The 27,514-nt window shown below is 40.2% G+C and overlaps 1 protein-coding gene across 2 annotated transcripts in view; it reads left to right on the top strand.

Moving 5' to 3' along the window:
• The window catches only part of frem1a (Fras1 related extracellular matrix 1a), a 31,969-nt gene continuing 4,455 nt past the window's right edge, over nt 1-27,514 (top strand). Inside the window, exons 1-28 of one of the 2 annotated variants that reach the window (XM_067523036.1) lie at nt 1-160; nt 5,368-5,763; nt 9,418-9,512; nt 9,618-9,928; nt 11,748-11,944; nt 12,028-12,351; nt 12,439-12,547; nt 12,877-13,008; nt 14,422-14,766; nt 14,859-15,001; nt 15,462-15,658; nt 15,737-15,827; nt 15,917-16,084; nt 16,166-16,374; nt 17,782-17,875; nt 17,958-18,210; nt 19,677-19,877; nt 20,697-20,882; nt 20,972-21,168; nt 21,256-21,466; nt 21,585-21,729; nt 21,828-21,969; nt 23,159-23,351; nt 24,829-25,093; nt 25,407-25,824; nt 26,789-26,990; nt 27,080-27,224; nt 27,296-27,425. In XM_067523036.1, coding sequence (XP_067379137.1) covers nt 5,497-5,763; nt 9,418-9,512; nt 9,618-9,928; nt 11,748-11,944; nt 12,028-12,351; nt 12,439-12,547; nt 12,877-13,008; nt 14,422-14,766; nt 14,859-15,001; nt 15,462-15,658; nt 15,737-15,827; nt 15,917-16,084; nt 16,166-16,374; nt 17,782-17,875; nt 17,958-18,210; nt 19,677-19,877; nt 20,697-20,882; nt 20,972-21,168; nt 21,256-21,466; nt 21,585-21,729; nt 21,828-21,969; nt 23,159-23,351; nt 24,829-25,093; nt 25,407-25,824; nt 26,789-26,990; nt 27,080-27,224; nt 27,296-27,425 — 5,370 coding nt within the window. In that variant the 5' untranslated portion in view covers nt 1-160; nt 5,368-5,496. Of the gene's footprint in view, nt 161-5,367; nt 5,764-9,417; nt 9,513-9,617; nt 9,929-11,747; nt 11,945-12,027; nt 12,352-12,438; nt 12,548-12,876; nt 13,009-14,421; nt 14,767-14,858; nt 15,002-15,461; nt 15,659-15,736; nt 15,828-15,916; nt 16,085-16,165; nt 16,375-17,781; nt 17,876-17,957; nt 18,211-19,676; nt 19,878-20,696; nt 20,883-20,971; nt 21,169-21,255; nt 21,467-21,584; nt 21,730-21,827; nt 21,970-23,158; nt 23,352-24,828; nt 25,094-25,406; nt 25,825-26,788; nt 26,991-27,079; nt 27,225-27,295; nt 27,426-27,514 lie in introns of those variants that run through there. The other variant, XR_010915680.1, reaches the window with a different exon arrangement.

Genomic DNA, 27,514 nt, shown 5'->3' with positions numbered 1-27,514 from the left:
CTCTCCCTCCACTGCTCATCTCCCTCTTGCAGGGGGTGGAGTTTGTCTGTAAAGACGGAGGCAGAATCTGTCAAGAAGGTAGTTCCTGCTGTAAGCTGAGGACAGCAGACAGGTAGGGAAGAAGCAGTACAAGAGGAATTGCTAGATACCAGCAGATCAGGTAAGGACATGTCCACATGCTCTGCTGGGGAGCTGTCTTCTTCCGGAGCATAATACCAAAATATTTGCTCACATTTCTTCTTTTCTTTCTTTGTTGTTCATTTTTGCTCAAGTATTTCAATGATTTGCATTCATTTCTTTTCATCCTGTTTTCCATCCCTGTATCTGATCCCATACTAATATTTTACTGACAAATGTGACTCTCTGCTCGTCTTTTGTCATATTTAGGAGCTTTAAAGACTTTGTTGCACGTTCTGAACCATGTTGCTGGATGATGGCCAGATGTTAGTCACATATGTTTTCAGGAGAATGCCTTCTTCGTCTTCTTCTTCTTCCTTTCTTCTTCACCAGTGGCTTGTCTTTTTTGGAAAATAACTGGCTTCTAAGGACCCTGTTATTATTGAGATTATAAGAAGGAGAAGCTGTTGCTGTGAATTGGATGTAACAGACATTCCCAGCTGTGGGAGTGAAGCCACTTGTTAGATGACACATCACATTCCCTCACAGCGGTGTGCTTTGTTTTCATCAGTAGCAGTTTGTGTGGGAAAGGCACAAAATTGAGCTGGCTCATGGAAGGTCGACTTATTGCAAGTGAAGAATTGTGGGACGCTGTTTGACCTTCACAGGAAGATGACACACAGTCCCCTGCAAAAGGGGCTCAAAAGCATCTCTCGTCAGTTGATGTTGTTTTCTTCTACTGACCTGTTCTTTGTTTGAGGCTCAGTACACCAGTGGTTTCTTTCCTGGCTATGTCCAATCTTTTTTCTCAAATTCAATGGCTTAGATAACATTTTTTCTTTTTCTAACTTCTAATTTGTAACAATACATTCAGCCTTTGCAGATAAAACCTAAGGCTAAAACCAAGATTAGTCAATCTTTGAACAATCATGGTACTGTCTTTAACATGTCAGGGAGTAAATACCATCAAATAATTATTACAATACCTTTGGGGGAGATTTTTAGTACCTTTAACAAGGTACTTTATCCCAATAAAACCTGGCATATGATACATGTAATTTATGATGTATCCAGAGCGTCTTTAATTTAAAACACGAGGGAAGTTTGCTGAAGAAATGTTTAGAGAAATATTCCTCTTTTTTAATTTTACCACTCTTCCTCACTTAAATCTACTTCCATTCATAGCAAACCACTAAAGGGGCTCTGCAGTGATTTAGTATTGTACTTTCATAAAGCTGGGAGAACCACAAAGGATGGAATTTAAAAAAAGCAAATGTCAGCCAGGACTGTCCTGAGTTTTTGACACTGTCCTCTCAACATAAACTGTTAAAAAGTACCAAAAATCTGAAAGAAAGGGAAAAAAGTACTTACATACTCAGCTATTTAAAGTCTTCCACCCAAGCAACATACAGCTTTATACAACAGTTTTCACTGTTGTCAGTATTATGGCACAAGTACCACAAATCTTCATTAGCTAAAATTTTGAAAGGGCCCTTTAAGTGGGTGTGAATCCGATGCAGAAAGTGGTAGTGTAACATTCAAGCCCTGATGTTTTGTTTAGGTTTGGATTAGAGAGTTCATCTTGTATTATCACCACCTTACAGGAATTTAAACTTAGTCTGTCATTAGGCCTCCTGGCTTTGACGCTTAGCAGATGCTGAGTCCTCCAAACTGACACTTCAATTCTGACATGTGAGGTCACTTTTGCGGTCAGTGGTCTTTACTTGTCAACTCAGGATCTAAATCCACAGTGTCCGACATGACAGGACGTAGAGCAGCTTCCCTGAATGAGTAATGTTGCCATTTTTTTGAATAGCGACATGAAAGCTCAGCCAAAACAGGAAAAGGATTAAGTGCAAAAAGGGAGTCTTAGTGCTCCAGGCGGCTTCACTTTAAAACTTTTTCTAGAACTCCCACCATCTACTGCCCACCCCACTGAGACTTGCTTCAGTCAGATGGTCCTTCACGTCTTAAAACATGAAGATCACTGAGGCCCCTGCGCTGTTACACTGACAGTCATTTAATGTAGCACAATGGCTTTTACCTGCTTGGGCAAGTTAGCAACGAGCGGTTGAACATTTAGACGGACCTTAGTAGAGCGAAGACCTTAATTGAACATTGATGTTGCTTCATTTTTGCTGAATGTATGAATAGGCAAAAGCACAATCATTAGCAAAGAGAATTAAAAAATCAAGAGGTTCAGCTTTAGTTTTTTTGTTTGTTTTGTTTGTTTTACATATTTAGTGTATTTCTGAAGCGTTTCTAATAACCATCCTTGAGTAATACTAACTGTACCTCCAACCGTCATTTTGGCACCAGATTTGCTAAAAGGGTCATTTTAACAGACGCCTGCCTGGTAGGGAGAAACTGGCTGTTGAGTTAGGAGGACTTGTTGGTTAACTGAAATAAAACACTGTTTAGAGCCTTTTCAATAATTAATACGTTATCCTACAACTGAAGTTAAAGAATAAAAATCACCAAAAGGAGAAAAGTGGACATTTCTGTGGACATTGAACAGGTAATACATTACCTGTGCTCTTACTGGAGTATGAAAAGGAGGTGGAAGGAGAGTTGTGACCATTTCAATGTTGTGTTTGCACTCAGCTCTTTGAATATGATCTTTGCGGCTCCTTCAACACAGGCATTGTTTCTAGGAACAGGCTATAACATGTTCCTGTGATGCAGAGGCTGATTATAAGGTGGTTTTCTGTTCAAGGTATTTTCTGTGTGAGGTCTGTGGTGTGAGGAGTCCCGGACAAGTGTTGAAAGACTATGACATCTGAAGCCTCTTTTCAAATAGAAAACAGCTTCGCCACACACACCGACAGTGGAATCTAGGCTGAGAAAGAAGAAAGAAGATGCCATGAGCTGAAAGGTTACGATATTTGCATTCCGTTGCTTATAATAAATCTGTAAACTCCTGCAGAAATTTCTCTTCCAGTAAGAGAGGCCTGTCTTTGGGGGGGGGGGGGTGACCCTTTAACTGTCTAGGGTCACTGAAAAATGGTGTCATTACTAGAGAGAAAGTGTCTCGCCTCAGGGAAAGACTGATGTTTGTTTGTAATGAACAGATTTCCTGACAAGCTGAACACAGAACAAGTTTATCAGAAATCTGGAACATGTCTGGAGCTGGTTAAAGGCTCTGATTACTGTTGGTCTTTGTCTGATAATTAAAAACATACAGCAGGGAACAATTTTGCCCTTGTTGTCATACACTTTCTATGAGGCTGAAAAATATTTGCTGGTGTTTTCATTAAATTGCTTTTACAGTTATGAACCTTTATAGAAATGTGAAATTTTGTGAAGGTACATATCAGAGTCAGGATACTATTAGCTTAGCATAGCATTAATGTTAGAACCAAGAGGTATCAACTATCTAGGCTCTTTCCAAAGTTCAAACCATACAAACAAAGAGTGTCAAAACACCAGTTTGTGGTTTTCCTGACAAACATTAATTAATTATTTTTTTATTTTTTTTTTTGGTTTGTGTCAAGATAGTACCAATCCTGGCAATCTCCCTGGGAAACAGTTATTGTTTAGTCCTGAGGCTAATTCAGTGTGCAGTTGGTGGTCTTTCCTTGCCTTTCCACAATCTAAATCCACAGTGTTCAGCGTGACAGGAAGCAGAATTCCTTTCTTAGATGTATCATGTTGACATCACTGTATATACGTAGGAACTGGAACATGAAGCTCAGCCAAAACAGGAAAGGAATCAACTGCAAACAGGGACAGGACCTGCAAGTACTCAAGGCAGCTTAACATGAGGACCTTTCTCGGCACTCCCACTTCCCATCTACTGGCTCCCCACTGGTAGTCGCTCCAGTCAGAGGGTCATCCACATCTTAACAGGAGGGTTTCTGAGGCTATTGTTCTGTTACAATGACAGCAAATATCAGTGACATGCAGCCACTGAATGTGACACAATGCTGCACTGGTTCAATCTTCTGCTAAAATAACGTCTTCTCTCTGCTCTTGCATGCAATGGAACTTTCATTTAATCTCATTCGTTTAATCTCATTTCATTTCTGACAAAGCTGCATGAAGTAGCATGATGTATGGCTGCAGCTTATCCCATCAGAAAGGAGAGTTTTACCAATAACAATTGTTAAAAAATGTTAATGACAAGAACGTGAGTAGGAAAAGTTGTTTGTTGTTGTCAGATAAATGGATGGAATTAGTTTTTACATTTTGGTTACTTTGTAAACCACTGGAACCTGCTGTAAGAAATACGCAAAAAGTTGGGTTTTATATTTATGGATGATTTGTACGCCCGATGTCTGTAGACATATTCATTTATAATATGATACATTACTGTGAATGAAACACTTTTAGTATGTTAAAGGGGAATTAAGCTGAATTAATTTTGGGACTGTACACGTACAGTAATAGTAGAGTTTTGTTGCCATACATGTGATCTTTCAAGCAAACCAAATTTTTTGTCTAAAAAGTCGTCTTGTTTGGTCGAACGTAACCTTTTTTTTCCCAGTTTAGATTTCAAAATATTTTTCTGGCCTCTTCTAAATTGTGATAAAACAGATCAAATGTTTTGTGTAAAGTAAGTATGTAGAGACGACCTAAACAACAGTCATCAGAGAAGCTACTGGCAGACAGACTCATTCCATTCGGTCCATATTGGACTCAGCTTCAGCTGATACCTGGAACAAAAAATGTATTTGTGCAGCTTTATTGTACAAAAGACCATCTCTGTCATGCATCTGGTTGCAATTAAAGCTCTGCTGCCGTTAAAGCCAAAGGACATTTATAAAGCGCAGCTTTCATTTTTCATACCTCACCATTTCTACCCTGTTTCGGTTTCTCTCCATGTGATTGCCTCCATAGGACTCAGGGCAATCTGCCCAAAGTCTTCCCCAAATCGCAGTTTTCCAGGCTCATGTTTCCACACTGCAGCCATCACTCCCTTTAGCCACAGTTCCACGCTCCATCATCCATCCCAGTCGCTACTCAGCAGATGCTTAAACAGTTTATCCCGAACACACTCTTCCTTCATATCAGATTTCAGTGTGTGGTCCTTGCTAGCGAAACATTTACTTCCGTCCAGAGTTGCAAACATTTTTCACCTTAGCAAGCTCCGTGACTGCTTCTTTGATGCAGGCCAACAATCTGACCCTTCTCATACAGTACAGACTTACGTATTCTCAAAGGGTTAATTAAGAAATGAGAAGCACCTCATTGCATCGGTTATTTCCATATTAAAGACATACTAACTGTCTCCTTTTCATGTCTTTACAGCTCCTGAGTGATTGTGTGAGCTGCTGAAAACTCACATGCAGAAGAATCATCAAACAACCAGAACAAAATGTAGCTTCTTCTCAAAAGGAAACACATCCCTTGGTTCACCAAAGTCTCTTACTGAAGTGCATGAAGTTAGTAACTGTTGCAGGACGTGGATTTGGGAGTCCAAAAATGGCCCGGACCTTGCTTCCAATGCTTCTGCTGGCAATGACCTGCTCATCGTACGCTTCTCTTGTAAAAATCAATAGGAGTTTAAAGGTGAAACGGGGTCAATCAGTCTACCTTGATGTGGGTGACCTGCAGTTCCATATTCCTCGTCAAAAGGATGCATGCAAGGTGGAGGTGGTTTTAAATGAGCCCATAACTCAACGGGTGGGAAAACTTCTGCCTCAGGTAATGGAAAGATCCATTTCCCCTGTATGTTCCAAACAATTAACAAGCTCTGTAGTTTGAAGGCTTAAATTACATTTGCCCTGGTTGCTAACCTAGAGAATTCATATATATGGAAGACCTCACAGGTCTAGACATCAGAACACCTTCCCATTTTATTTATGTAACATTGTATATTATTTCAATTCAATTCAACTTTATTTATATAGCGCAAATTCACAACAAAGTCATCTCAGGGCACTTTACAGAATAAAATCAAGACTATAAAGATGTATAAAGAGAACCCAACAATTCCCCCTTGAACAAGCCATGGGCAACAGTGGAGAGGAAAAACTCCCTTTAATGGAAGAAACCTCCAGCAGAACCAGGCTCAGGGTGGACGACCAACTGCCTTGACCGGTTGGGGTGAGTGGAAAGTGAAGAGAGAAAAAAAAAAGAGCAACAAAAGCAACAACAAAACAAAAAGACAAAAAGAGGTTGGTAGGACCAGTAGCTACTTGCTGGAAAACACACAGCTCCAAAGCCGTGGACACCTGCAGAAAGGGACAGAGAGAGGGGGACAGAGGAGGACAAAGACAACTACGGGAGAAAACACACAGAGTTAATGTCATACAGTAGTTACAATTTTGAAGTGAGAGGAGAGGAGAGAGGGTCAAGAGGAGGAATGAGCTCAGTGCATTTGGGGGGTGGGTTCCCCAGCAGTCTAAGCCTATAGCAGCATAACTATAACTAACTATATGCTTTATTAAAGAGGAATGTTTTAAGCCTACACTTAAAAGTAGAGAGGGTGTCTGCTTTCCGAATCTGAACTGGGAGCTGGTTCCACAGGAGAGGAGCTTGATTACCTGTCAAAAGTAAAAGTGAATCTATCATTTCCCAGATTAAAGTATAGGCACAAAAATAATAAAGACAAAAATACAATACATGCAATTCACAACCTTGTCTCCCACCTGCAAAATGTATTTATACGTAACAAATTTGCTTTATTTGTGTCAGTGGAACTGTAATTGCTGATTGTAGATTTCTCCTATGTATAGTTAGTTACAGTTAGGGAAAGGTTGTACTTTTGGCTTAAAAAGTCAACTCAAGGCCCCTCTCTTGTTAGCTTTTTGATATTTAAGCATCATCAGGGTGGTGTGTCAGTCTACAACTGAGTAACGAAGGCCTCTCCAGATTTGTTTTTCTCTCTAATGGCTCTATGCTGACACATACTGCAATCCGTTAAATATTTCAAATGGATCCTGTTCTATGCTTAAAAGCAAATTTAAACTCCATTCACTTCACTATACACTAGGCCCTTACAGCATATACGCCTTGTCCTTAGTTACTGCTGAGTTATGAGTTATTAGTTACATCAGTGTTTAAAAGAAATTATCAGTTTGCATAATTTAGTTCATAAATTACATAAATTATTACAAAATCGTCTTCAATAATTAGTCATATCTGGAAACCAATTCGGAGTTAATCAGAATGAGTTTTAAGAAAATGGTTAGCATGTAGAGTCACAGGTGTATTACATTGGAACTATTGGATTAGGGACTTGTTTGGAGTCAGTTACACCTAGTTATTGTTCTCAAAAAGTGAAATTTCATTCATTGTTAGAGGAAACAGCTCCCTCAACTGTGGCTAAATAGTGGTCCAGCACCACCATGACAAAGACCAAACAGTTTTAGTGCAAATATTCTTAATTGTATATTTGCCTTATATGAAAAATATGAAAAATTTAACCTTCCATTATTCTATTGACTGTTGAAAGCATATCAAAGGATCTTCAGAGTTACGTATAGATTTTCCTCAAGTACTGGATATGTCTTTGGAGGGTTGATTAAGAAATGAGAAGCAGCTCGTTGCATCGGTTATGGTTGACTTATTCATTTCCATATTAAATAGAACAATAAATAGTACAAAATAACAGTTGCACTAACCTATTCAAAATATTAACAACATTAATTAAGTAGATTGGCTCATTTGGTTAAAGTGGCTGAAGAATAAGAATAAGCAAAAGGACAAATGTTTTAAACACATAAAATAAAAATTGATTTGATTCAGTATTTCTTTAGCACATACTAAGACAAACTTCAAATATGACCCTGAATCTTGTTATAAATCTTGCATGATGTGGTTTGGTTCTGCAGAGAGACACAAAAGTAATACTTCTTAAATTTAGATTAGACCAAAAATCTGATTTCGGCTTCCAGTCTGGGAATAGCATACAGCTATCACACACACCACGTATACTGTTGATTTTAGTGCAACACATGCACACAAACATCATGGTCTTATGTTTTAGGGTAAACCTACTTGCATGTGAAGCTGCAGCGCATAGTTAAAATATGCAAAATCCCCTTTGTACTGGATGAAAATAGGAAAGTGTCACGGAGAGAGATCACAATCATTGTTAGTTTTATTTTAAGTTTAAGTTACATCACTGTTGTCAAATGTGCACTGGTGCAATGTCCGACCTCAGACACATATGAAAGATCTGTTCTTATAGTCGATCAGCTCCCTAAAGCTGCTTTTCAGCTTCTCCAAATGAGGTGAAAGTCATAAAACTGTAACGCAGACATACATAATGTCCACAAGTGACTGGTAGAGCTGCAAATCCTGCACCAACAAGTGAAAGTCTTTACGTTCGTCATCACAGTTTAGTGCTGAGGTGGACACAAGTGAAGCGACTGTGAGAGGGATTGAACTAAAAAAACACATTTATTGTAAATAATAATAAACAGAAATTGCTCCTAAGAGGACGGTACAAAGGAAAATACGACTGGGGAGAGACTGGGGATAAATCAACTCAAGCTCACCAAACCTCAGACGAGAAGTTGCTGGGAAAACAAAGCCTCTCGAATTTGTACCGGGATTGGGACCAGCACTGCATGGGTGGGGGTGGGGATGGGCTGTTGGGGGTTGGGGAGCTGTTGTCCAGGGGCACTTCGACATGTGGTTTGGAAGCGCCGGGTGTGAACCTCCGAGCCTATGGTCAGTAGGCGGCCACTCTACCAACTGAGTCACTTTATGTACATTTTCGCAATGGTTGTTTTAGAACATATTCACAGATTTGCGTGATGTTTAATCTTAATATTTGTGGTGCGTTGCACCTCCAAACATTTACTTATTTATTTGCATGATTTCTAATATGTAAAGGCCTTTAAAGCAAAATTATGTAACTTTTTACGGAGGAAAATACTTGGTTTAATACACTCACACTATAATTTAATATTCTTCTAGCTTTAATAACTGTAGTTGTTAATACTGAATTACTTAGATTACTGCATGACTCTTCCTACTGGTCCTACTATACTTTAGCCGTCTCCATTATATTGTAAACGTTAGTTAGTGGACATAGTGTTGCTTATTCAAGGTCAACAGCTTTTGGCTTGTCACAGCTGAACATCCGATGCATGTTGATTTGAGTTTTTACACCAGATGCCCTTCCTGCTGCAACCCTCCCAATTTTTATTTGTGTTCAGGACCCGCACCAGGATGGCCCTTGGTGGCTGATTGGGGGGGGGGGTTTGAACCCACTGCCTTCTACATCCTAACCCAATGCTCTACCACTGATTCACAAGGCCCCTTAAAATTGCTGCTAAGAACGTTGCTTCTAATAATGTTGCTTATTATATTTAAGAATTAAGGTTGTTCCCCTCCTTTGTTCAGGTGTTCGATTGCCACTATCTGGCTGATGAGGTGAAGTATGTCCATAATGGTTGTCCATTGTTAAAGGAGGACACTGTCAAGCTGCGACTGTTTAGGTACAATATCTGGATATGATTAAATGGGAAATGCATTTTCTCCTCATTTCTGGTTTTTACTGGTGTGGCAGCATGATAATCTGTCATAATACGTTTTCTGGTCAGGTTTACAGAGACAGAGACACACATGGAGGAGTTTTTTCTCCATGTGGACATTATGAACCCTGAATGCACCATGATAAGACTCGGACCAAAACCCCTGGAAGTTCCTGAGTTTTATGGCCTCTCCAATGCTGTTGATGGCAATGTGGTGTCCTTCCACTATGAGAAGAGGTTAAGCATAGAGTGTAGCATTCACCTGAGTAGCCATGACAACTATCTGCCGGCCCACGGCCAACTGGTCATCGGAGAGCCTGAGAAGGCCACCAAAAGAGGCGACGAGCCAGAGAGCTTCATCCACCTACGTCAGCAGTTAGGTAATTTACCACAGTCCACTGTTTATAGCAAAGCCTCAGTAGTTCCTAACGAAATCCTCTTCATCAATGGGTTTAGAATATTTGTCTTTGTCTTTCAGCTGCTCCCTTTAGGAGTTGCCACAGTTTGTCGTCCATTTTCACCTCACTCTAACTCTGTCCTCTGCTTTTTCCTCTAACTTCCCACATGTCCTCTCTCACAGTGTTTAGAAGCCTCCTCCTCAGCTTTCCTCTTCTCACCCGGTCCAGCAGCTCTATGCACAGTGTTCTTACCTCGACATACCCCAGATTTCATCACTGCTAATGAATGTCTGACATCTTCAACTCTGCCACCTTCAGGTCTCCTATCTTTTTGTCAACGCCGTCTCCAGACTATACATCATGACTGCTCTCATTGACGTCTTCTAAATCTTTCCTTTCCGTTTTTGCAGATACCTTTCTATGACAGATCACCCCTCACACTCTTCTCCATCCACTCCACCCTGCCTGCACTCACTGCTTCACTTCTGACCCTAGGTTTTTAAAGTCATCCACCTTCGCCACCTTGTAACATCATCATTCCAGCACCCTCTCTCTGATTTACACTTCTACTGGTTTTACTTCCCCTTCTCTCCAGTTCTACCTCCACTTCTCCTACACATCACAATGTCATCTGCGAACATCATAGTTCATGGAGACTCTTGTTTGAAATTGTCCGTCAACCTGTCCATCACTCTTGCAAAAAGGAAGTGGCTGAAAACGGATTACTGACGCAAACTTACCTCCACTTTGAACCTGTCTGCACACCTCACTGCTGTCACACGGTTTTTATACTTGTCCTGTACCACTCTTGCATACTTCTCAGGTCCTCCTGAGAATAACTGCCCTTCTTCTCCACTCTTCATGCACTTCCTAATGCCTCTCTCATCCAACCACCTCTCTTTCTCTCATTTTTCTACATTCATCAGCTCCCCAAATTCATTCTCCACCTTCTTAACACAATCTTTCAGGACACTTCCTTTTGCAGTCTTTACCACTCTAACCTGCATCACATCCCTCCCATCTAGGTCCCACTGTCACTCGATACAAGTCCTTTTCTTTTTTCTTAGTGCTCAGCTTCTCATACATCTCATCATATGCCCTTTCCTTAGACTTCGTCATCTCTCGCTTCACTTTGCTTTGCATCTCCTTGTATACTTGTCTGCTTTACTCATCTTTCGTACTATCCCAGTTCTTTTTTGCCTGTCTCATTCCTCTTCATTCCACCAACCAAGTCTCTTTGTCTTGCTTTCTTTGTATAGATGTCATACCAAGCACCTTCCTAGCTCTGTCCCTCATCACTTCTGCAATCGTTATACAGTCAGCCAGCACATCTTCACTGCCACTCAGCTTCTGACTCACCTTCTCTCTGAATGTCAGACAAAAGTCTTCCTCTTAGTTTCCACCATCTGATAATTGGTTCAGTACTCATCATCAATCGACCTCAGTTCAGTCCTCAAGTCATCCTGCAAACCACCTTACAGTGGTTACCACTGTCTGGCTACACTATCCCCTGCCACCACCTTACAGTCTCTGATCTCTTTCAGGTTGCTTTATCCAACTCCCTCCACTCCTTTAGGTCACCATGTGCTTCCACTTGTTCTTAAAATATGCATTGACTGGCAAATTATTTTTTGTAATTGATATTAACATTTCATTTAAGGTGGAACCACAGCATGAGTAGAGAACACTGTTATTGATGGAAAGAAGATCTTTCAGACACAACAGTTGGTTTTTCCCTGTGGAGTATTTGATGATGTCTGACAGTTTTGTGTTATGTGTGTGTGGTTTTATCATTATTTAGATAATAAAGCCAGAGCAATGTGTAAATCTGAAGATTGCCTAAAGGGTCTGAAGCTTGTGAAGTTCACCAAAATGTCCTGTGATGATTTCCTGGTGATGGGACTGAAGTATCAGCACATACACCCTCCATCTCCAGATATAGACTACATTGCAATTCGCCTGGACCTCAAAGACACCAGAAGTGGCAGTACATATCAGGTGCAAGTGATAGAGCTTGTATCAGTTTGATTCCTTTCTCCTCTCGGTGTCTGTGAATGTCACTGACTTATATTGTGATGCAGTCTGAACAGGCCTGGATTCCAGTAAGGATAGCCGGTGCAATGGCCAACCAACCTCCCAAACCATCATTCATGTCCATGTTTATCCTGGAAGTAGACCAGTTCATCCTCACACCAATCTCCACTGCCACACTAGATGCTGAAGATGAAGAAACTCCAAAACAGCTTTTGGTTTTTAACATCACTAAACCTCCAGTGGATGGTTTCATCACCCATCTGTCTGACCACACTCGACCAATCTCCTCTTTCACATGGCTGGATCTCAATGACATGCTCATTGGGTATCAACCTCCAAACTCCTCACATTCCCAACGCAGGAATTATGAGGTAAACTACTTTTTATATGCGTTACGGTGTATAAACAATCATATTGGTATAGTGGAAAGAGCCTGAAAATGTTATCTTCCCATACAGGTGGAATTTGAGGTTCATGATTTTTTCTTTGAGAAAAGTCCATCACTGACTGTCCACATGTCTGTAAGGAATGCAGACACCAATGCACCTCGAGTGTCCTGGAACATGGGTATGTTAGCATTGTCCCATCACAAAAAAAGTTTTTAAAGGGAGCAAACAATTTGTTTGCAGACAACGTAAGAGACTATATAGTGAAAAGCCAAAACAATATTTCTTCTCAGGGATCATCAAATGGAATCTGTACAAATGGAACTGTCTTGCAAAAATATAGTGTGTAGTGTGGACCTCTGAGTAGCATTCAGTCAATTTTCTGATTATAAAAAACTCGACTCTGCAGGAGTAGAGCTTGTATATCTGGTCCTTTTTTTTTATCAATTTGAGTGAGACTTGGCTTCTGTCATATCCTTAGAAGTTTTTCTATGATCAAATGTCTTATAGGTCTCAGCCTCTTAGAAGGTCAATCTCGTCCAATAACGTGGGAGCAGCTCCAGATTGTGGACAATGATAACCTGAATGCTGTTCGGATCATCACTGTGGATGGTCTGCTGCATGGACAGCTCACTGTCAGAGGTAGACAACAACTTATTGTTTATTTTCAGATGTATGTAGTCTGCTCTAATCAAGTCTAAACTGCTCCACAGAAAAAACATGGCTTATAATACATTGAATTGAATAGTACAAATTTTTTCTAGAACAAATCTCCCTGACTCACAGTTTGGCAATGTAGCAAACTGTGAGCCCACCAGTAAAATGAGGTTGAAAACCCTCTTTGTCACCAAGCTTTTAGTACCACCTTTTTTTTTTCGAAGCAAATGTGCCTTTGCCTTAAGAAAACTGATGGACACTTTGATCAGATGTCTCATTAAAAAAGTTTCTCGTTTTTTTTTTAAAAATTTTTGGATTGATTAGTAGGTTTAGAGGCATAAGTAGGGGGGGTTTGTTACCTGTAGACAGAGCATGGATGCTGTTCCCCCTTTCTTTCCAGTTTTTGTGCTAAGCTAATTCAGCTGATTGATGGTTTTTCTTTATATGCAGTGTACAGAAGTGTTTATCTAGGTAATAGTGGTACAACTGTTAAAAGTTAGGTTTGATACAACCTTCTCTCGTCTTTTTGGCTTGTTACGCTTTGAAATGATGACAGGATGACAGATGACTGTCAGGCACTTGTCTTGAGTTTGTGTTTGAGTTGCAAACATTTTAACCAAAAGGTGAAGCTCCCATTTTGTCTGTCTTCAGATTCCTGAAGAAGTAAAATAATCATCACATCAAAATTATTTTGCAACATCTACAGCATTCCAGCATCACTGAGAAGAATGTTAGCGTCTACATGAGTTAGTGTTGGACACTTTTAAGCCATAGAATGCATGGAAAGGTGACTGAATGGGCCCACTGGGCACAAGGCCAGGGGCTCGAGAGGTCATGTGGAAAAGTTAAAATATCACAAAAATGTGCATGACACACACCCCAGTGGGTGGGTTTAATCACAAAATGATTTTAAAAAATGAGCTATCCAGAAACAGAGAGGAAACATCCCAAATACACACTTTTGGTATTTTCTTTGGTTTTTTTGTCCTTTCGGTTTATCCCATGAGTTCAGGGTCGCAACAGTGGATCATTGTCCGCATGTTGATTTGGCACAGTTTTTACGCCAGATGCCCTTTCCTCCCCAATTTCTATCGGGCTTGGACCGGCAGTGCACAGCTATTAGGTGTTCAGTGTCTTACCCAGGGACACTTTGACATATAGCCAGGGGCAGGGATCGAACCACTCACCCTGTTGTCTATGGACAACTGCCTTTACCAACTGGTGTCTGTACTAATGATCTAATGATCCAATGATCACTAATGATCCAAAAATAAGTTCTAAAGATCTAAGTTCTAAGAAGAAAGATTTAGGGGTCCATGCTCAAGGGCCCATTTTCTCAGAAACTGTTCATGCTGGTATGTGGTATTTTTTTAATTTGATGTTTGATGTAAAATCTAGGTGGAAAGGGCTTCATGTTTACTGTCAGTGACATCAAAGCAGGCTTTGTTCGCTATCATCACGACGACAGTGATTCCACCAAAGACTTCATTATCTTCCGCATCACCGATGGTCCCCATCAGACCCGACACAAGTTCCCCATCAAGATCCTCCCAAAGGATGACAGCCCTCCTTTCCTCATTACCAACATGCTGATTGAGGTGTCTGAGGGCCAAACAGCTCTGCTGAGAGGCTCCACTCTCCAGGCTTCTGACATGGACTCCAGTGACGACTACATCCTCTTCAACATCACTCGCCCCCCACAGGCAGGAGAGGTTATGAAAATTCCACGACCAGGGCTCACAGGTTGGGAATATGGATTTTTTTTACTGTATTTTCTGGTACATGCAGTTTGTTTTTACCTATATAACATTATTTTTGTGTTGGTTTTAATCCAGGTTATCCTGTCAACCACTTTCTGCAGAAGGACCTGTTCCAGTCAGTTGTTTATTATCGCCACTTAGGAAACGAGGTGTTTGATGATTCCTTCGAGGTGGTGTTGTCTGATTTCCATGACCCCCCTAACCTGTCAGAGCCTCAAGTGGGTAACAGAAACAAGTTTTTAAGTTTTTCATTAGGTTTATCACAAAAGCATGACTGCAGTGTAAACAAAAATGAAATACTGACAAACAGTCTGATTTCATCAAATCATCAAATCTCTGTGGATCAATGAAAAGACTTTAACCTTCCCATTTATACATGAAACAAAGCAAAATGCCATATTTCCATGTTTCACATCCTTTGAGCTTTGATTGGGTATCTTTTAATTTTATAGTTTTTGTCTCAATGTGACCCCTGTGTCTGCAGTAATTGATCCAGCAACTTACAGATTTAATGGAAACTTATTCAAAAGACTTCACAATTTAGAAAACATCCTTCATATTTAGCAAAATCCAGCATAAGAAACCCAGAAACTGCTCTGAGATCTCTTACAGTTCTTTTGCAAAGAAATTTCATTTCAGAGTAGTATCTTATCCAGTGACCACAAATGTTGTCTTCAGGTGGTTATAGTGCACATAGAACCTGTTCCAGACCAGCCACCAAAAGAGGTTCCTGGTACCAGCCGGTGTCTTGTGATCAAAGAAACAGATGTAGTCCATATAACACGACAGCAGCTTCATTTTGTAGACCAGGAGTCCCCAGACAGTGAGCTGACATACACGGTCACTACTCCCCCTTTCTTCACGGGTCCTCACAGGTTTGTATGTCCTCTGCATCAAATAGTGGAAAAGCATTTTGAACAGTGTGAATAATGTGCTCCTGTATTGATGAGCAGCAGTCCTGATGCAGGGAGGTTGTTCCTGGTGGATAGTATTTCCAAATTCACTAAAGACCCCAATGCACCAGTGCTGAGGCTCTTCACACAGGTACTTCTTTGAGTTTTTATTCCAGAACACACTTTAAACACTGTTTAACTTATCCAGGACAATCCCTGAATTGTTTGTTTGTGTCTCAGCATGCTGTAAACTTCATGAAAGTAGCCTACATGCCTCCGATCATCGATATAGGTCCTTACCCTCAGTACATTCAGTTTGTTCTCTCTGTAACCAACCGCCTGGGCAAGACAGTGACTGGGATCTGCTTTAACATCACTGTGATGCCAGTGGACAACCAACCACCACAGGTGGGAGAGAAAACTCACTCATTTGCATTTCAGCTAATGTATGTTGGTGTTTGTAAAAACCCTGGAAACATTGTGTTTTAGGTTATCACCAACCCTCTCACTGTAGATGAGGGAGGGCACTGCTGGCTCAGCCCTGAGCACTTGCTGCTGTCAGACATTGACTCTATGGAAGAAGTCCTGCAGGTGGAGCTGTGGAGGCAACCGAAGCATGGAGCTCTGCAGCTAGGGGGGCGGCCCCTAAAACCAGGCCAAACTTTCACTGTGCAGGACATGAAAAGCCTAAAAGTTAGGTCAGACATCTTTTTTTATACATACCATCTTGTTCTATTGGATTTAAAGTGTCAAATGATCCAAATGACATAAAGCATGGAATATTTCTTCCCCTAGCTCTAATGGTATCAGCTATGAAGATATTTTCAGAATTAACTTTATTGACCGACTGTGCCAAAATAACAATGACAGAGTTTCTGGTGGTTTGGGTGCTAGTGGGGAGAAACTGGAAAGGTTGTGAGGGGTTGGTAGTGATTTCCTTCTCCCCTTTTCTGGTTTTCAATATGAAAAAGTCCTAGAGAGTGGGCAGAGAAGCACCCATGATTTATTTTGTAGTTCTCACTTGTAGTTTTTTCGTGTCCTCTCTGTTGGCTGCTCCAAACCAGACATAATGAAAGCAGAGTAAAAATGAGTCAGCCACCACGGTGGCTGCAGGAAGTACATACTCTTTACATACTGCTGAGCTTTTCTGAACATAAAGTGGATGGTGGGCCCCAAAGAATTTGAAAGTTTCCACAGTTGACACAGGGCTGAAGGATATGATGAGTGGAGGCAGTTTGGGAGGGGGATCCCTTTGGTATTAACTCTCTTCTTCAGAGTCTTGAGGTTGTTCAGCTCCAGGTTGTTCTGACTGAGCCACTACTGTGTCCTGTTGGTCACGGAACTAGTGATCCACTGACAGGTGGAAGGGGATACAGAGAGCTAGTAGAGTTTGGTGAATAGGATAACTGAAGTGATAGTTACGTTTTTTCCTTTAGGCTTATTCCGTAAGCTCGGGATCCCTAAACATAGGTCTGCATGTTAATTTGGCACTTTTTTAAAACTAGTTTCACTTCCTGATGCAATTTCTACCAGGCCTGGGACCAGTGCTCAGATATACGCTGCAATGTTAACTGCATCATCTACTGACAACAGGTGTTTTAAAATGTCTGCACAAGGGTGTGAATCCAATGCAGGACCTTTGCTCCATGTCATATCCCACTGCTTTGGGGTTCAGTGTCTAAGGACCCTGGCATTAAAACCGACAAAATGAAGTAATACAAAACAACAAGCGACTAAACTGATCAATTTGAAACAGCAAAATTAAACAAATTTTCAAACTAATGAATATTTTTATCCATATTAAAGTATCAATGGAAATTACCATGCACGTAACTTCTCAGTTTGGGGTGGGTCTTTTAATACTTCCCAGGCCAATGATAAAGACCTTTGATTTATTGTTATTTCATATAATTTTAGAGGAATTAAGCGGAAATTATAATGTTAACACAATGAATATGGTTTTGCAGCTTTAGCTAAATAATAAAATATTAACACCACTAGAGCCTTGAAAACACTGCGTAGATGAAACCAACAGTCATTTGAAAATGTGGTTTGATACACTTAGACCGTCAATTTTACAAAATCTTTCTTTTGGCTCTTTTCAGATACAACCACGACAGCTCAGAAACTGTAGAGGACAACATTGAATTCACTGCAACAGACGGCAGAAATTCAGTCAGTTTTATTCTCCGTGTAAAGGTAACAATTTTTGTTCCTGAAACATTAAACTGGATTTTAATGGCTTTACACCGTTCATCCCTGAATTGCCTGTTGTTTCCAGGTCATCCCAGTCAATGACGAGATCCCAGTGCTGGTTGCTGGTTTGAAACCTGTTCTCAGCTGTGCAGAGGGACAGGAAATAGTAATCACAGCAGAGTATATCTACGCTACTGATGCAGACAGCGACAACAACAGCCTAACTTTCCTAATCGCTCGGCAGCCACATCATGGTGTGGTGCTCCGCAGTGGAGTGGTGGTCGATAGCTTCATCCAGGCAGACATCAGTGCAGGGATCATTACCTACAAGCATACAGGTACACAACAAGGAGTCCAATAAATCCAAACATAGGACAAACTATATTGTCAATAGTAAAAGTGATCAATAACACTTGTCTATGCGAAGACAAGCCAGTTTTGCAGCTTTATTTTTTGGGGCCATGGGTTTATTAACAATGGGGTTTTTTGACATGTATTGAGAAAGCTCCATACAAACCCAACTGTGGTTAATGCTTTAAGTTTGAGGAGTAAACACCAAGCCTATGATATATTACTTCCTTGATTTTGTTTAAAACAGCACGTTGTTACGGTTTGTAAAAGTAATTTGCAATGACCCAAGTAAGGAGATGCCAAGAGGAGGTACAAAGTAAAGGGGTGTTTATTATTAACTAAAAATCACTCCACGAGGAGGGCAAAGAACTTACAGAAAAAAGTATGAAAACATAAATCCAAAAAGTAAAACTTTGCCTTGGGACTGTGCCAGGGTAGCAACGAAAACAGACCAAACACGTACAGGGAAAACGACAGACAGGACAGCTACTCAAACCAACGGGGTGCACACTGACTAGACTGAACCAATGTAGGGTACACCCAGGGACCACACAAACACATAACTAACATTAACCGATGCTGGGACCAGGATATAAACAGACAGGTGAAGGATAAACTCAGGCAAAGACGTAACCAAACCACAGACCAAAACCAGACAGAGTCCAAAACGGGGAAGATCCGGGAGTGTGAGCAGAACACAAACGAATTGGCAGAGAACAGTGGGGAGAGCTGGGTATAAAGGGACAGGGGAAACAAATCAGGAAAGGTGAGGAAACCAAACAGACGTAGGAAGAGGCACAGGAGGAGCAACAGAATAAAAGTCAAGGACAGGAAATAAAGCTGGACAACTAAACACGGGAACAGGACTGTAACACATGTTGTTTGAGATTCTTTTCAAAGTTAGGTAAAAAGCTGGATTCAAGAGATACCAGTTTAAAGACAGATGGGAGGAAGAAATATTACGGTCACACGATTCACCTCTCTGGACAAAAGTCCTTATATACTGTATGTATTTGTTAAAGTTGTTGGCAGGTGCATTTTGTGGGAGTTTTTGTGCATTATGCAAAGCGGGAGGAGCAAATTCGGAATCCAACTCTGTACTGAACACACACCCATATTATTATTTTGTGTGTGCTCCTTTCCCATAGATATTTGGGATATGTGTAATGTATATTCACATTTAAGAAGATGAGTATTGTGGAGGTTAAATCTAAGCTTGGTCCCATTACATAGAGAATATTTGAAATGATCTTTATGTTAGTGATATTTTGCCAAGAACTGCACATATGATTAATGCACTCACATCATATGTGTATCTTTCAAACCAAGTGGACAATTCACACACCGTACTATACAGTAAATATTTTCAACCATCAAAGAGATCAAATAAAATGCTATACTGAGAGCTAAATGTGCTTTCAGTATAAATAATAAGTAATTGGTTTGGTTTTAGGGCTGGAGGTTGGACTCAGTCCTCGCCATGACACCATCACCTTTGTTATTTCTGATGGAGAAACGGAAAACGCTGCTCTGTGCTGTGGAGGAGATTCTATCAGGACCAGAGGCACAATTCTGCTGCGAGACAGTATGCCTGTGTATGACCTCCAGGTCACAGTGTTTCCGGTGGACAGCCAATCACCTTCACTAACAACAGGTGGGCCATTTCTGTCACCGTTATATGCGGTTGCCACTGGTGCCACTGGTTGAAAACCAACTGAAATATTCCCCTTAAATGTCCATTTTTGGTCAGCTAAGTTTGACAGTTAAACCAAGTAACTAATAAACAATGAATCTGAGCTCAGTCTGGGTTTTGTTTATTATTAAATCTGTGGACACCATCAAACCAATATATTAATCTATTTTTAAAAAACCAAAAACAATAAATGTAGGGTAATATTTGATGAAGGCTTTTCACTAAGGTTTAACTCTCAGTGAATAAATTATCATTAGTCTCACCTGAGCCCATGTAGTGATTTCTACTATAGAATCATGTTTTTATTGCAGTGCAAGAAAAAGGTCACACACCTTTCAAGATTGGTTTTTGGCCATGTAACTTCTCCCGATTATCAATGTTTTATTGTTTTGTACTGCATGATGACGTCCTTTATTTATTATTGAATTAATCTGTTTCAGTGTGTATTTATATTTTTGTCAATGGATCAAACACATATAAAGTAAAAGTTGCCAGATAACTATTTACAGTAGCACTTATACTTGTAATGTAGGAAGTCAACAACTTTTGGGGAGATTTAAAGACAGACACTTATTGAATTCAATAACTTTAATTTAAATACGATTAAATCAAAAAAAGACACAAACACAAAAAAAAACCTACAACTGATCTTTTCAATACTAAAACATCGTAAGCTGAAAGAAATGCATGCAAACATTCTTCTCTGGATCCTAACTATTGACCATTAGAATAGTTACGGGTATTCTGCCGTGTTTTAGCATTACTTTCTTTTCGTTTTAGGAGATATCTTCTCGGTGGATGAAGGGGGGACTGCCCCACTAACGGCATCTCATTTGAAAGCCTCTGATGTGGACACTGTCCTAGACCAGCTGGTGGTCAGTCTGATTTCTCCCCCCCAGTTTGGTTACATTGAAAATGTCCTGCCCAGTCCCGGCTTTGAGAAAAGCAACATGGGCATAAGCATAGGTAAACGGCTTCTCCAATTTCTGCATCCCGCTGGTGAAACTACTGTTTGTTTCATGTGTTGTTTCTCTGTCTAACCTACTGTTCCCCAGCTTCATTTTCATACAAAGATCTAACTGATGGACATGTGAACTACGTACAGTCCAGACACCAGAGGATGGAGCCCACAGCCGACCAATTCATGCTCTGTGTGTCAGATGGCAAACACAGCTCTGCCCATGTCCCGTTCTATGTTATTATCAACCCAACAAATGATGAAATACCAGAGTTTGTGGTTCGCAATATTACAGTAAGTGTTTGTGGTCAGTTCTTCCCGTTCACATCTGATAATTCACAAAATGTGGTTATGTATTCATTGATGTCCTATTGTAATGAGGTACGAGAAGGAGAAATGAAGCAGCTGGACTCATCTGTGTTGCATGTGATGGATCTTGATGTCCCTGCAAACGTCTTGCTGTTCAGCGTCCTTAAACCCCCCCAGCACGGCAATATCATTGAGCACAACAGTGACAGGCCAGTCACCAGGAGACGAGAGGACAATCTCCAGTCCCCTGTGGTCGACTTTGACATGACTTATCTTACTAACGGTACTTTCTACACACTGTACTTCTGATGGGGACTCGTTTTACTTAGGGCTGAAACCGACTTACATAAATTTATAGGTACAGTTTTAAAGGGAAATAAATTGTCATAACCGTCTTGCAGGGATGCATTTGATGTATGCTCATGATGACTCCGAAAATATGGAGGACAGCTTTACCATCCAGGTAACTGATGGCAGGCACCAGCTCCACAAACAAGTGATGGTTAAAGTGCTCCCAGTCAATGATGAGGAGCCACGCGTTATAAGGTTTCTCTAACACTTTCATTTCAGTTCCCATTTATAGTCATCACATGTTTGAATGTAGAAAAGTAATAAAAAAGGTTTGTGACTCTTCTGTCGTTTAGGAACAGTGGACTAGAGGTGGAACCAGGAGAGGCTAGGTTGATATCCAGTGTTACACTCTTTTCTTACGACAGTGATAATCTACCTTCAGAGGTCATGTACATGTTTGAGACGATCCCTACCCAAGGACTACTTCAACTCAAGGTTGGTGCAACGCTATAGATTCTTTAAAGAGATGCACCGAATTGTCTGATACAAGTGTGGGTTCCTAAGTAATGACAATATAGCAAATCATTGATTTACATGCTACATGCTCGCGCACCACTTGTCAGCCAAGACAAAGCTGACGCGTCCCGACGCAGCAGTTGGTCTTTGTTGGTGCTAGTTCTTTGACATTGACTGGGTGTGTTTGCTTCTTCTGTACAGTGACCTTGACTGACCTGAAAAACTGATCTAACAAAAATGAGGCTTAAAGAGCTTGCAGATCCATGTTTAGCAGCAATAACTTAAGGGCATACAGGAAATGATTACTTCAGTCTTTCAAATCATTGTGAAGGAATTTTGGCCTATTCTTCTTTCCAAATGGCTTCGGTTCATTGAGGTTTTTGGGCATTCCCCAATGCAGAGCTCTTTAAAGGTTTCTGTACAGTATTTCAGTTGATTTGAGGTCTTTATTCCTTTTTGTTCTGATGTATGTGTAGTGGTTTGCTTCAGATCATTGTCCTGTTCCATGACCCAATTTGGACCACGTTTTAGCTGTAGGACAGATGGACTCACATTTGCCCCTAGAAAACTCAAGTTACGCAGGTCCTGTGGCTGCAAAACAAGGCCAGCTCATCACCCTGCCAGGCAGTGCTTGACAGCGGTTGCTCTGGACCCGCAAACTACCAAAACCTCTGCTTTATAGGGATCTAAAGACCTTTAGATGATCAGTTAATCAAGGGCTGATAATTAGCATAACCTGGCCGTAACTTCTGTTAAATCCTATGGCAGCAGTAAGGGGTTATTTTGCATGTTTTTTTTCTTTTAGGCTCAGATTTAAAAAGTTATACTGTATGTTGTTGTTCATCTGTTCAGTTCTAAGACCTGCTAATTTTATGGTTTTGTTTAAAATAACTTAAAGTAAAACAAGGGGGTGTTAACTTTCGCACATGACTATAATACAATACAAAATGTGCACATTTTATCTCCAAAATTTGGCTAAATTTGTTTGGATGCACCTCAGCCCACTTTTTAAAAAGACTCATGTGAACCAATGGTGCAGTATTCTTGTTGCAGGCTATAAAAGAAAATTCTACTCTTTATTAGAATTAGTATTAGTAATGTCAATGCCAATTCAACTTTATACTGTAAACATTGGGACTGTGCTCCTAACTGTGACTGATGTTCTCAGGAAGGTCAGCAATGGGTGACGCTGACAGCTGGGAGAAACTGTACACAGGAAATGGTGGACATGAATCTTCTGCGCTACTTGCACACACTGAATGGTGCTAAAACACAGGACATGTTTGTCTTCTACTTGCTGGATGGAAAAAATCAATCACCCCCACAGCACTTTCACATCTCTGTCAAAGATCTTGAGAAAGGTATGAAATATCTATATTCTTTATTAGACATACATTTGTATTAAAAAGTTTGCAAATCTTGCAAACCACTGTGTCTTCACAAATATGAGGATTTGATGCTTTGCATCCCAGCCTGATGCTTTACCCTTCGAGCCACAAGGTGCTTTTCCACAAATATATTCAACTAAACATTTTCCGTAACTGTATCAATCCTGCACATTGACTTGGAGGAATTGTCAGATCTTTGACTGCCCATTCCAAAACATAGTAGTTGTACTTCTTCTGCTTAAACCATGATCCATGCATGATCCATTTTGTGAGTCTCATTTTGCAGATGGATACCGACATTTTACTTTAGATTATTCTTGTATAACTCAGAATTTATTGCTCCATTAATGCTGAAAAACCGTCCTGGTCCAGATGCAGCAAAGCAGACCTAAATCACGATTACTGCCACCACCACGTTTCACATATAGGTTTTTTATGGTCCAAAGGGTCATCGCTAAAGACAACGATAAAGATGGATAAAGATGTTGGGCAACCATTCTGAGCAGAATAAAATTGCGGGTGAACATTCTTAATCTGTACATCATTGATCTGATAGCTGTGAGAAATCCAACATCTTGAGTCAAATCAAAGATCTTCAGAAATGTCCATGGTTGGAGCCATGACACACATCTACAAACCTGTAGACCAACCAAAATCAAGATCAAACTTTGATAGTGAAGACAAAGGTTCCATACTCACACCCAACTGATCGAAGCACCTGACTCTAATTTCCCCTTTAAAATAAATTAATAATCCTTGAGGCTTTTTCGTTAATGAATGAATGAAAAAAGTTGCATTTTTGTCTTATTTGTGTTATTGGGTTGCATTCACACTACTCACAAAAAGTTAGGGATAATCGACTTACGGGTGAAATTTCCGAGTGCACCTACAATGCACTATAACCTTTAAAGGTGAGTTTAATTTGACCTTTTTCTAAACGTTTGAACGCACATGTTCAGTGTTTCAGTACTTATTGCATAACATGCTGTAACTTATTGCATTCATGCTCTAACGAGGTGAATTTGAAAGAATTTGTATTTAAACTGTCCTCTTCAACATGCTGTTCAGATTTTGACATTATGAGACGAAGACAACATCTAAAAAAAGTTGTTGAGAAATTGGCATTTTCTGTTGTGTATATCCATCCCTGTTGTTAGCTTTTTCTAAATTGTTTGAGAAATTACCATTGCATGCTTCTACTTAAATGCCCTACTTTCATCATATAATATCCCTGTAGCATGAACATTTTACCTTTTTCCATAAATTTCACCCGAAAGGCGAATATCCCTAACTTTTTGTGAAAAGTGTAATGTAGTTTTAACACTTCTGTGGAGATCTGATCCTGTTTTAGGTCAAATTTATGAAAAGAGAGTTGAACACATTCCTGAATTTGTATTGATGTCCAAATTTAAACATAACCTTTTAACGTTTCCTCTGTCTCAACTGCCAGGACATATTGCAATCTTTGTGAGGCCAGTGAATGTCAGCTGGGGTGATCGAGTGGTTCTCACCACGGATGTGTTGCTTGCCACAGATGGTACAGACAAGCCTGAAGAACTTCTCTATGTCATCACAAACCCACCTGCTCATGGACACATAGAGTACATCAAGCACCCAGGACTTGCCATCTCCACCTTCAGCCAGATGGACATAGCAGGCAGCCTTGTGGCTTATGTTCATGACAACCGAGCCATCACACCCACAGAAACCTTTCAGTGAGTTAAGAAGTCGTTGTGCAACATGCCCAGAAAGTATTGACCAGTGATTTTCTTGCTTTAAATAAGAAGAAGCTGTGAGTTGAAGGTATTAAAATGTAACGAAATCTCTAAAGGGAGGGAAAATACTGGGGGTAGCCATCATACAAAGTAAGTACACTACACACTAACTTCAGTACGGTGTAATGTGTGGCCCTGACCCACAGCTGTCCATCATTGTTATTGAATTAGTTAATACTTTTCCTGGTTTCAAACTTTTTCTAGCAGTGATTGTTCAGACACTCTTATACACAGTGTATTGTATGTTTGGCAGGTTTGTTGTGAGTAATGGAAAGACCACCCGAAATGGAAGCTTTGAGATTGCAGTGGAAATGGTGGATCGTGTGCTGCCATCTCTCTCCTCCAATAAAGGCCTCAACGTGCCCCAGGGTTCCTCCATGATCCTGTGCCCAGACTCCCTGGCTCTGTCTGACCCAGACACTCCACCCAGTGCCCTGACTTTTATCCTACTGCGGCCTCCACAGTACGGCAGGCTTCTTCTAGCTGGTGCCACACTGACCACTGGTTCAAACTTTACCCAGGCAGACATACAGGAGTTAGAGGTCTCATATAAACATGATGGGGGTCCATCACAGATCGATCGATTTGCTTTTACTGCTTCTGACAGCACCAGTCGAGGTTTCCTGCTGGATGGGCAGCTGCATTCTGAACCTGTGTTCTTCACTATTCAGGTAAGTGATCATGTCCCAAAACTCTTAGCAACATTAGCTGTCCACAGCCATCATATTTGAGCGATAGAGGATGTGTTATGTACACTGAAAGTTATAAGTAGGTCTAACGAGGAAGGGACGGGACTAGGACACTCAGGTGTAATGTGTCATATATTTTAGATACCTTTTTTCCCCCATAATAACGTAGTTGAATAGGATGTAATAGTATTTGTTTTCTGAGAAAATCTTTAGGAGTAGCAACAATATCTTTCTTTAAATGTATCTAACATTACAAAAATGTGTCAACAAAAACAAAGAAAAGTAACAACAAAAACATGCATGTAAAACATTCCAAGCTAATTGAAAACAAAAATATATATTTATATTAAATGTGTATATTAAATAAAATAGTATATAAACTTTAAATATATTTATATATTTAATATTTAAAATATATATTAAAGACAAATCATGTACAGCAAACTTTAACACCTTGTTAAATTAATGTTATTTAATGTTAGCGCTATTGTATTTTTCCACATTGATTATAAAATTCTAATCTTCTAATAATCTAAACTAATAAAAATAAAGACATGTTTTTTGCTTTACAAGAACTATTGATCCCAAATAGTCATCTTCGATACTTGAGAGTTTCGATCAGATATGTGGGCAGATTCTGCAATAATTTGTCATTTTACAACAGCTGGAGTGTTTTGCACATTCGAATGGATCAGTATTTTATGACAATTTCTTCTGCAAGGCCTTCTTATAAATAGCCTGCAAACTGAATGTTGTGTTGGCTCCACTTTTAATTCATATCCAAGAGCAGGTAATGGGTTGGGTCCATGAGTGGGTGCAGGTCAGTGTGCTGTAGAAAACCTATTTTTCTAATCTCAGTAAATTTGTGTATATAATAGATGACAACCTATTTCATAAATTCAAAGTTTTTTATTAATAAATATTTATAAACAACATCTAATTTCAGATCAGGCTTTTGGATAAGTCACCTCCCACAGTTGTGAAGTTACTTCCTCTTTGGAAAGCAGAGCTTTTGGATGACGGTCGATATGGGATCTTCGTAACGTCTCGAGAGCTGAAGGTGCAAGACGGCGAGAGCCGAGACGAAGAGTTGATCCTCTCTATTATTCGCCTGCCCTACTTCGGTTACCTCGAAAACATAACTACAGGTTTAGAAAATAAAATGTTTGTCCAGCTACTTTATTAGTTGAACTTGAAATGAAAATAAAAAAGTAAGCTTTCTTTTTTGCTATTGCAGGTGGGTTTGTGGCCCAGCACTTCTCTCAGATGGAGCTGAAAAAGAGAACCATTGTCTACATCATCAACCCAGACAGGGAGACTCTCTCTGACAGCTTGGAGTTCACAGTGTCTGATCCTCTGGGAAACACTGCACCTCCTAACATGTAAGAAATTCTACATTCATTTTTCTTTTTAGAATATTGCTGTAGTTTTTACCTTCACTTTGTCTCTGTAGACTCGAATTCAGCTGGTCCAGTGTGGAGCTGTCTCAGCCTCAGTACTCTGTGTGTGAGGGACAGGGATCTGTCTCCCTGGACATCATTCGAAACGGAAATTTGGCCGAGTCTTCCTATATCACTGTCAAGGTCTGAAGCCAATTTTAATTAAAACTGACAAGCTGGATCTTCATGTTTTGGTCCCCCGATTCAAACTGATCACAATCCTATTAGCTTCT

Source organism: Channa argus, chromosome 12 (assembly GCF_033026475.1).
Source record: "Channa argus isolate prfri chromosome 12, Channa argus male v1.0, whole genome shotgun sequence".
Lineage (NCBI taxonomy): Eukaryota > Metazoa > Chordata > Actinopteri > Anabantiformes > Channidae > Channa > Channa argus.
The sequence above is the reverse complement of the archived record's forward strand: the minus strand, read 5'-3'. Positions and strand labels throughout refer to the sequence as shown.